The 13,699-nt window shown below is 49.4% G+C and overlaps 1 protein-coding gene and 1 long non-coding RNA gene across 2 annotated transcripts in view; one reads left to right on the top strand and one right to left on the bottom strand.

Moving 5' to 3' along the window:
• KCNMA1 (potassium calcium-activated channel subfamily M alpha 1) overlaps positions 1-13,426 on the bottom strand; it is a 749,962-nt gene extending 736,536 nt beyond the window's left edge. The window contains 1 exon segment of the mRNA XM_036027545.1: positions 12,914-13,426. Within this exon segment, the coding sequence (XP_035883438.1) occupies positions 12,914-13,282 (369 nt within the window). The 5' untranslated portion in view covers positions 13,283-13,426.
• On the top strand, positions 4,289-12,636 carry LOC118500967. The gene is made up of 2 exons (XR_004903543.1): positions 4,289-11,724; positions 12,483-12,636. It is a non-coding gene; the product is annotated as an uncharacterized LOC118500967 (long non-coding RNA).
• Positions 13,427-13,699: the final 273 nt, after the last annotated feature.

Below are 13,699 nucleotides of genomic sequence, written 5' to 3'. Positions count from 1 at the left end.
CACTGTTGGTGGGACTGCAGACTGGTACAACCACTATGGAAAGCACTATGGAACTTCCTCAGAAAACTAAAAATGGATCTGCCTTTTGACCCTGCAATTCCATTGCTGGGACTATATGCTAAGAACACTAAAACACCAATACAAAAGAACCTTTGAACCCCGATGTTCATAGCAGCACAATGTACAATAGCCAAGTGCTGGAAGCAACCTAGGTGCCCATCAGTAAATGGATGGATCAAAAAACTATGGTACATTTACACAATGGAATTCTATGCGGCAGAAAGAAAGAAGGAGCTCCTACCCTTTGCAGCAGCATGGATGGAGCTGGAAATTATGCTAAGCGAAATAAGCCAGGCAGTGAAAAACAAATACCATATGATCTCACCTTTAACAGGAACCTAAACAACAAAACAAAGAAACAAGCAAAATATAGCCAAAGACACTGAAATAGACGATAGAGTGACAGTGACCACAGGGGAGAGAAGAGGGAATTTCAGGGGACAATGGGAAAGGTTCACGGAAACAAATTTAAAGGACACATGGACAAAAACTAGGGGGACGATGGTAATGGGAGGGAAGTGGGGAGGGTTGGGTGGGTGGGCTGGAATGGAGTAAAAGGGAGACAACTGTACTTGAACAATGATTAAAATTTAAAAAATAGAAAAAAATAATTAAAAAATAAAACTTAGTACATGGCCCCAGTAGCATAACCTAATTGTTGTTATGTAACCCAAGAGACTGTTCGGTAAGGGCTTATGATTCGAAGGCAGGACTGTTTCAAAAGTCATTGCATACGTGGAGATCATCCCTGCAGACACGCTCTCCTTGGCCACAGGAGCTGCAGTCATCCTGACCCTCCTTTTGGCAGCTGAAATGCTGCGCACAACAGGGCTGAAGAACATTCTCATTCTGGGTTGTTTCTAGGGCAGGTTAAGGAAAAGCATCAAAGTAAGTTGACTTACACGACCTGCTCTTTAATCAGATATTTCTTTTTATGCCCAAACCCAGCAAAGCCAGCCTACCCCAGCATACTCTTTATAGTCTATAATCGAAGGCGTTTTCAACTTTTCCTCCACACCAAAAATTAAAATTTAAACCTCAATGACAGTGTGGCTTTATCCTTAGAAGTAATAGCATAGTCATGAAAACCTAGTTCCGAGACTCTCTGTAATGACAAGTCCAGTGGTATTTCCAATGGTAATTCTTAAATACGCCACCTCATCAAAGTCGGCAATGAAGTTTTGGGGACACGTCCACCAAACTGCACACTTATGATTTATAGTGGACCCAGAACTGCTCCCTGAGCCCACCGTCTTGCATAATTTACTCTTGGGTTCTGTATTCAGTAAAAATGATAACTTTGAAGTCTGACTTAAGAAATGGCTCTGTGTGGCAATCACTGAATCACAGAGCATATTACATGTGAGAAGGCTGGGCCCCAAAGACAGCGACTGGCCTGTGACACTGCAGCTGCCCATACGTCAAAATAAAAGTCCTTTCACTTGGACTCAAAGAATAAACACCCTCAAATCAGAGTCTATAGGCAGAGAGAGGGTTGCTCTGCTGTTTGTTCTTCTGTTCCCAGCATGGACACCATCAAAGTCAAACAAGGCCAACCTGGGCCCTTCTCATGGGGCTGCCTCTCACCAACCCTTAGAGCACAGGTGGCAAACACAAGGCCTGCAGGCCAAATCCAGTCCCCCACCTTGTTTTATCCACCCAGCACCTTGTTTTTTACCCAGCAGCAGCACCAAGCTCTCATTTAACAGTTAAGGAGTAGTTACGTTTATACAGTCCTAAAATTACATTCGGCCCTTTGAAGGCCACCACGAGGCTGATGTGGCCCCCAGTGAAAATGAGTGTGACAGCCCTGCTAGAGGAACATTACCTGCCCCACCGACAAACGTGAGCCCTGCGGTGAAAAATGTGTATGGAAGGGAAATGTGCCTGAAGAGAAAGATGGTCATCTCTAGGAGGTGGGGTTTCAAGGGATGTTTTTTCCTTTTTTTTAAAATTGTGGTAAAAGAGACATAAATTTTACCATCTTAACCAATTTTAAGCGTGGGTGTAGTTCAGTAGTATTAAGCATATTTGCACTGCTATGCAGAATTTTTTTGTTTTCAAAACTGATATTCTCTACCCATTAGACAACAACTCCCCCTCCCCTCAGCCCTGGCAATCAGCATCCTATGTTCTGTCTCTATGAATGTGACTACTCTAGATTCCTCATGTAAGCAGATCATACAGTATTTGTCCCTTTGTGTCTGGTTTATTTAATTTAATGTTTCCAAGGTTCATCCATGTTGTAGCATGTGCCAGTATCTTCTTCCTTTTGCAACCTGAATAATGTTCCATTGCATGTATATGCCATATCCATCAACAGACACTTGGGTTGCTTCCATCCTTGAGCTATCATGAATAATGCTGCTGTGAACGTAGGTGTACAAATATCTTCTTTTGGATATGTGCCCAGAGTGGAACTTCTGGGTGGTAATTCTATTTTTAATTTTTTTGAGGAACCACCATACTGTTTTCCAGAGCGGCTGCATCATTTTACATTTCCACCAACAGTGCACAATGTGTCCAAACCTCCACATCCTCCCCAACACTTGTTATTTTTCTGGGTTTTGATACAGTAGCCATGCTAGTGGGTGTGAGGTGTCCTTTAAAAATAAAAAAGCCTCTCTGCACTGCCTACATTTTCTACAATGAGTATAGTGTGCATTTAGGATTAAGGACAAATGTGTAAAACACTGAAGTTGAAAAAGAAATCTTATGAGGAAAATAGGGTTGCATATGAACTTAAGAAAAGGATTTATTTTTGTAAGACTGAGGCAAACCAGTGACTTCTCTTGTGGGTTCAGCTAGCGACACTAGCGCTACACTCTTCTAGAATCCTCCCACTTGATACACAGTGGCTGCCACAACCCACTGGAGAAATGGTCATAATTCATGGGCAACTATGAGAATTCCTACAAGCACTGGAAAGTGCTCTCATATGCACAAAGAAGAAAAACAATGTATAAAGTCATTGCTAGTTGTTACAATGTAAAAGTTGATAATGAACATCACCAGTATTTGGATAAACCCTCTCTTCTTCCAAATCTTTCCTCCAATCCTTAGAGCCCTTATCTCTGAGTTCTCCATTAGATTATTGCCAAATGTCCACTTTTTCACCTTCCAGAGCCAGAGAGGGTCCACTTCCCAAAGTCACAAGTTCAAGCTGCAACTTCTTGCAAAGAGGAGCAAAATTCTGCTCTCATATAACAAGCCCACAAAGAATATCCCAGGAAGCCTTAGTTCCCTTGTGTTGGGGCCACAGGGCAGCAGGCCGCACAGGAGCAACTGATTGGATGGAACTTCTCTCTAGAAAAGCTAAAGTCTTCCAAAAGTGAAACTACTCTTTCCACTGGTCTTCGTGTAAGGCTTCACTCCTTGGTGACTAAAAACAAAATCTATCCAATTCTACATTTACCCAACCTCTGGAAGAGAAGTTCAGTGCATGTATTTAAAAAACCAGAAGAAAAGTTCTAGTTTTCTTTGTGTAAGCATCTCCCTCGACCCCTGCCTTCCCTTGCCTTCTCCTCTTATATGTCCTCTTTTCCTTCCAGGTTTTGTTCTGTTCAGCACAACAGGGGAAATGGCAGCAGTAGTGTCTAGAAGCCCAAGAAAAGAGATAAGATGAGCAGTTGTGTGGTAGGAAGCTAGACAGACATCAGCAGAGTAAGGCCATGGACTGAGAACAGAAGGTCAGCAGGGAGAGCCCTGGGCACCTAGCAACAGGCAAAACTGGGAAAACAAGGAGCTTGCCCCCAGGGTAACCTTTCCTCCCCTAGCATGTCACTGGTCATGTGGTTTAGACCCCCTGACCTTTCATGTCATTGGTCATGAGGTTAGGACCCTCCCCTGACCTTTCCTCTCCTGGAATGTCCCTAGTCATGTGGTAGACTTCTTAGTGGAGCGACAAGGGGCCAAACAGTGACGTCATGTGAGTCCCATGCAGGCCCTTGCACGACCACTCCCTTCAGCACTAACCCCTAGGGATAACATCTAGGCCTCAGTTGTGCTTCAGCTCCATGCCTAGAAAAACAGCAAAACCAGACAACTGACTCCACGGGTTGACCTCAGGCCCAGCTGCACTGACTAATAACCCTCTGCCCTGACGCCGAAAAATCGGTGGAGACCATGACCCTGAAAGGACACACCTGAAAAGCTGATGAATGTTCTAGTGAAACCCTCCCCTGGGACCGTGCCCCCCCCCCAGACCATTACCTTTCCCCTCCTTTCTCCTAAGCTCCAAGAGTCCTTCTTTCGTCTCTGTGACTTGTTTCCTGAGCCCATTTCTTCTACAGCTCACTTCTTCTATCTCCACAACTTTCTAAATAAACTTTCTCCTAGAGTTCAAGTCTTGGGCCTGAATTCTTTCTCAGCCTGGACTGAGGCTGCTGAGCCAAGGGCGGGTGTGACTCCACGGGTCTAGCACCTGGTGCCGTTCTCACACCTGGTGCCGTTCTCACCACCAGCAGCTGGGCGGTAACATCTCCAGTTCCAGACAGCACCTATACTTAAATGATACAACAGAGGCTCAAGCCTGCTATCTGTCTGTTCTGTCTCCTTTAGGAAGAGACAACACACAAAAAGCAGAGCCCAACTTGGGCTTCTTAACCAAGGATCCACACTCTACATCTGGATTCTTGGCATGGCTCCAAGATTATATCTGCTCTCCGCCAAGCCCAGCATGAAACTGTAAAGGAAGATAAACTTGGGAAACATAGGGCATGTGCCTGGTATAAAGAGGCAATTTCATGGCCCAGGGGCAGCCAAAACCTCCACCCACGGCTTCTGACAAGACCAGAAAGATTTCAAAAGGCAAACTACAGAAACCAACAGCCAGAATGGACCATTTTCCAACTTTAAAGAATGAAGCAAAGGGATACCTCGGAGAAAAAGGACACTGGGCATTGTGAGAGAGACAAAGGACGTGTCCAGCACAGGGGCAGCACAAGTTAAGGGTGTCCCACGTCTCAACAACACTGCTGACACCTAAACATCTCCCAGCTCTGGGCCCTCCTGGGCTAGATTTAGCATTTGAAATCTAGCACCCACAAAGCCTTTTTCCATGTGTCCTGGAAATGAACCAAAGCAAAGAGGGGATAATGCAAGGATAAAGATCTTTCCATTCATTTTGGGGGGCTCCCCACCGAATGAATTCAGGAAATAACAGACACCCCCATCTCCTCTGATGAAGGAGCAGAGGGCTTCCAGCTCTGGTAACAGAGGAAGATGCAGGACTTGTGCCCCAAAGCCCCCTTCTACTACTATGACTGCATAATTCCACCAGCTTCCAATCTTCAGTCCCTCTGCTCCTGGGTCGAGGAGGAATCACTAGGGAAGTAGGAGAATAAAGGAAAGGATGAAGAGCAGAAGGAAGGAGAGAAGGAAGGAATGCAGGCTTTCCTATTGACTACCTTCGAAATACCCACAGTGAAGGGGATCTGGGCCCCTGAGAAAACCTGGCAGGGGGGCAATGAAACAGAAGAAAGAATACAAAGTAACTGAGATGTTTATAATAACTTGGCTTTGGGCCATGGAAAGAAGCGTTAGTCATACAGGTAATGAGATCTTACACGGAGATGAGCTGGAGGCTCGGTTTGACAACGTTAGGTATGCCCATTCTGGACCTAGAGTGCCAATTACATTTCCAAATTGGCAATTAGACATAATGTCCCCAAAACAATCACCTAATCATGCCAAAAGCAAAGCAAATTTCGTCTCAAAGCAGTCATTCTTTTGAAGCTGCCCTTCCATCCCCTGCCTGACTCATGCGCCTCGTAGACAACTGCTCGTTGTCTACTGGTCAAGACCGACCAGGCAGAATGAATCATTTAAATCTAGGGATGACTCAAACATCATTCTGTCACCAAATCAACCCACCCCATTCACCCAGAGTTTCTCCATGGCATGTATCAAATCACCCCCCCAACATGCACACACAAATAGCACAACGTATTTTTTACCTACTACACTAGAGAACCACCATTGAAAGGGCCCTCCCAACTCAAATATGTGCTTGCACTTCTATGACTCACTTCCTGCCCTCAGGGGGTCTGCAGGCAACTTAGACACCAAGCATGTGCACACCCCATGAGAAGATAACTGGGTTTTTTCCCTCCCACCCTGTCAACTAGAAGTCAGAATGGGGTCCTCTATTTCCCCAAGTACCTAGCTCGGTACATAGTATGCACCTACTATGCAATAAAAGTAAAAATAACAACTACAATGACCATAAGATTTGAGAACCTATTCTGTATTGAGCGTTATACTAAGTCCTTCTTTATTAGGACAGCTGGAGATGCTCATGGGTCAAGTTTACTCCAGGTTCTCCCCTTGGACAATAGAACAACATAAAAAGCACATCTCAGGGAAAAAGTCCTTAACGGCATGAGCTGTGACAAACTTTGCTGCCATGAGAGAAAGGGCTAGTTTCAATTTCATAGGATAGAATTCTGGAGAGATGCCGCTGGAGGCCTGCACAGCACAATGCAACCTGTCTCCTGCCTCCCCGCAGGGATCAGGGCTGGAGCCCCATCCTTTCATGCTAGACCTCTGTTGGGAAGGCCCACCCAGGTCCCTATGGAAAATCAGTCTGGCAGTGTTGCTGTGTACTAACTTCAAACACACCAGAGGGCGTGGCCAGCAGCTAACTTCCCAGAGCATCACCACAGTATGGCCCTGGCTACAACAGGAGCCTTTAATTTTGCAAAAAGGTGGTTTGGCTAGGTTGCCATTCTGAACTTCAGAAAGCTTCTCCCTTTGCAGTATGACCAACTGGCATGAGAGAGCCCACAGGCGACACACAGACCACACCCTGCATATCTGTAGAACACTGCGGTGGCCGCCACAACCCCACCCCAAGCCAACAGCACTGCGGGTTCCTTGGAAAGAGGCACCCCGCAATCAGCTTTAGCAGCAGGCGCCCAGGCTGGTCTGCAGCAACTCAGAGAGCCTGAGCAGAGTTTCCGCGACCTGACTATCTTGGCACAGGGGACCTTCCTCTTCTCATCACTTCCTACTCTGAAGAGTAGGGAATTTCATATTTAAAAATAGGCCTGTGTTTTGGGAGGAACCCTCTGGAGGCTGAGAAATGGACCAGATCCTTGCTACTCCTGGGGCAGTCCTTGTCAGGAAGGCAGAATCTCAGGGCCCACTCTGGACTTTCTGAATCTGAATCTGTATTTTAATACTCCTCAGGTGATTTGTGTGTACATTAGGGTGTGAGAGGCCCCAGGATTACATGGACTAGATGCTCTATCCAGCCCTGGAGGCAGAGATCTGATACCCCAATGGAACATTCCTTAAGCCTTCTATCCAGAATGCTGAGACCCCCTGCCTCTGAGAGTAGGGCCCCTGAGTTTCTTTCCTCACCTGCCCAGGGCCAGAATTCCACCCACTCAAGGTGCATTTCAACAAAGGAGAAACACTTTGTTCCCTACTGTGTACAGAATGGCTGTGGGATTCCAGGGGTCCTGCAGGAGGCTTGATCTTGCCTGACCCTCAGGTAGGACTCCATGAAGACCAGAGCTCTCAGCTGGGCTCCAGGAAGGAGCTGTGGGAACACACACACACAGCTCTTTCCACGAGAACCACAGGGGCAGCTCTCCAGGGGCTCCGCAGCTCTGGAGTCCCAGGAAGGTGCACTGCCTGCTGTAATTCACAGGTTAGCACAGCCACTGCCACTATGAGCTGGGACACCCCTGCTACCAAGGTTGGGAAGGAGGTCTTGGCACTACGATCCAATGCCAACCTGTTTCAGCAGAGGCTTCTCTTGCCCTGGTGAGGAGGGAGGGGGACAGAAAGAAAGCAACAAAGCAAGCATTTACTCCTGCTACCAGGCACCCAATGAATGCCCCATTCAGAAAAGAAGATAGTGGTGAGGCAAAGAAGAGTCCCACCTGGGTTTGCCCTTGGAATCCTTACTCCCCTAGGCCAAATGCTAGGGCAGCTCGTCCTTTCCTCCTGATGTACGTCTGGACAAGGCCCTTGGGCACCTGGAAGCAAGGTCAGCCCATGGCTTGCAGTCACTATGTCCTCCTAGGAAGTGCTACAAAATGGGGTTATGGAGAGTACCTACCCACTAGGGCTGTGGTCTATTACAATTCCCAATGTGCAGGTGAGGAAACTGAGGCACAGGGCAATGGAGTCTTTGCCCAAGGTCACAAGCTGACAGCTGAGTGCTGCACAGCAGGCTTGACATCTAGGCAAGGCTGCTCTACATGAGCACAGTCCAGAGCCTTTCAACCAGTTTCTCTGCTGCAGGACTTCCCTGAGCCTGGGACTCCCCAAACGGCCACCCAGTAGGCCGTGCCTCTCAATTTTTCACAAGGTAACTTCAAGGGCAAGTGCTCCACAGAATACTAAAACTGATCCAGAGCATCCTGGAGCATCCTCTTTAAGACACTGTTACTTTACTGAGGGAACAGATCTGTGAGCTCCAGACTGGGCTTACAGGGATAGAATTGTTCCTTCTCAAGGAAGGGTGGGCAGCCACATCTGAGCAACAAAGCTTTCACTTCTGATAGGCCTACAGGCCCAGGAGCCCCGCAACGTCAATGCTCGTCCAAGAACGTCCACACCATAAAGCACTAGCGATCCTGCCAGATGCTCATCCACAGAGCGCTCCCTGGCTAACCCTCCCCACCCTTCCAGCCCTGCAGCAGCAGAAAGTCATGAGCCCGGATCTCGGTCTGGCTCTGATTGTTAGACAGTTGACTTCAGGCTCTCAAAAGTTCTATTCATTGCAGTGTGTGCCCTACAAGGGCCAAAAGTTAAGGAATCAAGAGAAAATAAACTCACCACCTTGTGGAGCTACAGAGTAGCTCCCATTTACAGGAGACTGCTAAATGCCAGGCATTTGCTAGATGCTATGTGCCCATTACTGCCACTCCTTATAAGGGTCTTACAAAGAAAACATCATTAGGCTCTTTTTATGGAAGAAGACATCAAGGCTTGACATAGTTGCCAGACAAAGGTGCCCAGCTAATAAATGTGAGATCACTATGTGCACTTGGGTCTCACTGCAGAGTCTCTGCATGTGTCTTTCCATAAAGAAAGTGAGACACAAGAAGCAAAAGCTGTCTGGATAAGGGAAGGTCAGCTGGACTGGGACCTGAGACCTTCTCCAAGGCCTAAGCGATCTCACCAAGAAGCAGTATCTGAAGGTCATGCGATGTGGCTGATCCCCAGCATGAGATGAGGCACCAGGGCCAATGTGGCATCAAGAATTCAGAGGCCCTGAAGCTCCAGCCCTGATTGGATGCATCAGGCCAGACCCTGGGCAATTACCAAGCTGTAATAGGATCTGATATTTATATTAGTCACGAGCCTGGCAGAGAAAACATGTTGTTTTTTCAGACACAGCCATGGAGATAACACCTCAATAATTCATTACATGCAGACCAACCCCAATCAAGCCCAAACTTCTACAGGGAGGACAGCTCTAACTCAGAGCAGGCCTGAGTCCATGCCCACCGTGCAGGCCCCTCAGCAAACCACAGCTCCACAGGAAGTCAGCCTCAGCTTCCCTGGACTAATGGGGGAAAAAAGGAAACCGTTGTGCTGAATGAGGAGCAGGAGGTGGAAAGAAAGGCACATAAACTGAATTCCTAAAGGAATCGTTGCACCATTGCAAAATACATTCTGAGCTAGAAAGTTTACCCATAGTCTCTCAACTCCTTCCACTCCCTGACATGGAATCACAGAGCACAAGGGCCAGGAGAACACACAGAATTCAATCTCCACATTTTAAACACAAGAAACGAGAGACCAGAGAGGTTAAATGACTTCTTCAAGGTCACAGCCGTATTCGGGCTGCCAGAGCAGCTCCCTGTTCACTACAGTCTGCTACCAGGTTGGACCTCAAACTGTCACAGCCCAGTGAAGAGAGCTGTGATGAAACTCAACAGACACAAAACAATGTGACAGAGTGCAGCAAAGAACACAGTCCTGAGTGACTGTGTCCAAGTTCTCAACAAGGGGGAAATGTGATTCTTTTTCTTCTTTATTTCCTAAAAAGAAAAACGCAATACAATTCTTTGCCAAATAATAGAGTCATTCACCATTTGGGATTCAGAGGCCAAAGGTACTAATGATACACCCACAGTCCCAGGTTCCTTTGATCAGAGAGGATGGTGCAGTTCCAGAGACCAAGCACTTAAGATTCCCCAGCTCCCTGCTGAAACTCATCTCCCATGGAATTGCTAATGCTAAAAAGACCAGCCTTCCACTGGACCCCGGCTCCTGGTCAGACCATCTTGGGTCTGAATGAAGGTGAGGGTGAACACACCTGAGGGCCAGTAGAGTTCTGTGGAAAAGCAGCCTAGGTTTGCTTGGGAAACCCAGCAGTAAAATAATTATTCCAAGTTCAAGCTGAATGCATTCTTTTGTGCAGCATCTCAACAACTACCAATACTTGGAAAGCAAAAAGAGTGAAGGGCAAAAAAACCACGACTGCAAGAGACATCAAGGGTAGAAAGAATAGCTTGTAAAAGGCCTAAGTTATTACCATTGGGCATAAAGAGCTGGCTACACTAGGCTTCATTAAGCAAATCAAGGGGCAGATATTAAGAGATCTGGGCATGATTTAAAATGAACTCTAATGGTACCAAAGTGACCTGATCTTGTCCTACATTGCTTCCTGTCTCCCCCACCGACTGCAAGCATCTCTGATTTTTGTAGAAACTTCCAGTTATGTCAACTTAAGAGCTCTTGAAGCTACAAAATACAGCCTAATACAGGGATTGTTTTATTTTTGCAGTGATCATTGCCAAAAACCTATTTTCTTGAAGGAAAAAGGCAGAAGTTATGCTTGCTCCTCATTCAAGAAAGAGATTCCTTCTGCGAACGATGTGATGAGCATTTCATCACAGGCACTGCAGTGGCTTTAAGGAACCCCCTGGAGTCAAAAGACCTTAGAGACTGTTTAAAACCCCAGGGTCACAAAAACATCAAAACTTACTTTGATTCATTGCAGAAAAAAGTTTTCATTATAATCAGGATTGTCCAGTTCCTTATGGATAAGGAAGCTGTTAAAAAGTTCACCAAAATCACTCCGCCTAGAGAACATTTGAGATGTGCACAACCATGAGCTATCTCTCCCCTTGGCCTGACACCAAACCTCAGCGAGGGAAAATAAACTTGAGGGCTGAAGGCTCCAGGGGGGTGGAGGAGAGGAAATGGGTGGGTAAGGAGGTCCTATGAGTAGGCAGTTGTTAAATGGAGGGCAATGCTGGGGGGGCACAGTCTTGGGGTCTCTGTGCTTAGGATTCTGCTTCATCTGATGGCTGCTCTGGAATGCGGGAGGCTGTCCACCTTGACAAGTAAGGAGAAACCTCTCCTGAGAAGGAAACTCCAAAAAAACCAGGCTGGCCCAACATCTGGAGGCTTCTGGAGAAGTAGGAGGAGAGGGAGAGATTTTATTTTTCTCCCTTATTTCCAACTCACCAGTATTTTCCAAAACACAAACGTGCTGCCACAAAACACAGCTGAGCTCCAGCACCCAACAGGATGCATTATTAATGGCCTGGAGAGCGAGGTTCAGTTCACTCCTGTGTGTCACCCACAGACCCAGGTTTCCCTACTTCTTCCTGTAGCAGCGGAGGAGTCTGCGACAAGTTGCTGTGCCCTGTGGAAGTTTGAGGGGTCCTCCGACCAACTTTCCCAGGAAAGGTGTGTACATTCTGAAGGAGTCTGCCTCTACCTCGCACTGTTCCCCTATCCCCATTGATCTCCCCTCCATCTGAAAATGTTGGCACTGGAAAGTACCCTCGTATGGTAACTATTCAAACAGAAGACATATTGGGTCACTCCGTTTTTTTCCAGTTCTTTCTTTTATATTCGCCACCCGCGCAGTTTTCTCCCCCCCCCCCCCTTCGGCCAATGAAGGGACAAGGAGGACGTCTGTAGCGACTCAGAGACAGAGCAGGAAGTTAGCCTAGCAACCATACATAAAGTGTAGTGAGCCTGGTTGCTGGTGGGCGTCTCTGCGCCAGGAATAGCTTAACCCAACAGCCAGCCACCTCAAAAGCGTCGGAGAGGAGGCTCCGCGAGAAACCGCGGCCTCGGCCGGTTCTCAGGCGGACCTCCCGCTTCAGCCTCCACGCTGCTGGTGGCATTTCCGGGGACCTAAATGGGGTGGCATGGGGGCGAGAATACAGATGCCCCATAACTTGGGGGGAGGGTGTATGTTCCACAAGAATATCTAAAGGATGAAGAGGGAGGTGACATCACATCACCGCGCCACACTCCTAAAGTGGCAACCTCCCCGGGTTACCTCCAAAACTGGGGTGCATCTCCCCAACTTTCTCTCGTGCCCCCACTTCCTCTGGCCATGTTCCTCCCCAGGGAGTCCCTAGTCTAAAAGGTTTCCTCCTTTGCCCAAAGGATTTTCCCTTTTTTCTGACTCCACGAACTCATCTCCCCAACAGGTTTCTAAAGTGCGGGCTGTTGTGCTCCCATTCGCCCACCGAAAGGAACCGAGCCTCGGCAGGTGGGCCGTGCGGAACGCGCACCCAGCGGCCCCCAGCTTCCTCGTTGCCCGCGGGGTTGGCTCTCCCTACCCCGCACCACAGCGCCCGAGCGGCGCGCGTCCCCCACTCTGGCCGCAACCGCAAACAGCCCTACAATAAACAAGGGAACGGGATTGGGCGTCCGCGTCCCAGAGCGCACCGGTTGGGGGCAACTCCTCACCTCCGGCGCGTCTCCCGCTGCCCCAATCCGAGGGCGCTGGGAGAGCGGAGAGAAGGGAAAGAAGCGAAGGGAAGGCAGGTGGGGATGAAGGGAGGAGGTGGGCTGCCGGGCACGCGGCGGAGAAGCGAAGGGGCTGGCGCAGGGGGCGGGCGTCCAGGGCGCACCTTACCTTCGTCTTGCCCCCGCAGTGGCAGCAAACGGTCCACAGGTACTTGAGCGTCCGCCAGAGCAGGATGATGAAGAGGCCCCCGAAGAAAGTCACCATGGAGGAGGCCAGGAAAGCCCACCACATGCGTTGGCCCCGGCTGTCGCACGGCACCTCCATGGTCACCGGGATGATGAGCGCATCCATCTTGGGCTCGTGGACCGAGGACGAGGAGGAAGAGGAGGAGGATGAAGAGGAGGAGGAAGAGGAGGAGGAGGACGCGTCTAGGCTGAGATGGTTCGCGTGGATATTGCTACTCATTCTAAGACTGCTGCCTCCGCCTCCGCCGCCGCCGCTGGTGCTGCCACCGCCGCCGCCGCCACCATTTGCCATAGCTAGCAACGGACAGCCAGCGCAGGGGCTCGGGGGAGCTCCTCCCGCCGCCAGCGCCGCCCCGAGCACCCATCCACAGCCATATTGCTGCTCCTGCTGCCGCCGCCGCCGCGGAGCGCGGGGAGGGGGCGGGGAGGCGCCTGGGCTCGGGGCGCTGTGCGCGACCTGGCGGGGTGCGCGGAGATATATACAGCCAACCGCGCCGTCCGCCCTCCCCCCGGCCACCGGCCCGCCCGCCCTGGGGGGAGGGGGATGGAGCGCGGGGGCAGCTCCCTCTACTCCACCCGCTGCTCGCCAGGAACCGCGCTGCCCTGAGCACGGAAAGTCCAGGGGCGCCGCGGGCCGCCTGCGCCCGGGGTCTGCACCGCCCCCGGGCCCGCCTCGGCTCTGTGCGCGGGCCCGGGTGCCCTCGGCTCC

The sequence above is a fragment of the Phyllostomus discolor genome, chromosome 5 (assembly GCF_004126475.2).
Source record: "Phyllostomus discolor isolate MPI-MPIP mPhyDis1 chromosome 5, mPhyDis1.pri.v3, whole genome shotgun sequence".
Classification (NCBI taxonomy): domain Eukaryota; kingdom Metazoa; phylum Chordata; class Mammalia; order Chiroptera; family Phyllostomidae; genus Phyllostomus; species Phyllostomus discolor.
Note: the sequence above shows the minus strand (reverse complement) of the source record. Positions and strands in the feature narration are given on the sequence as shown.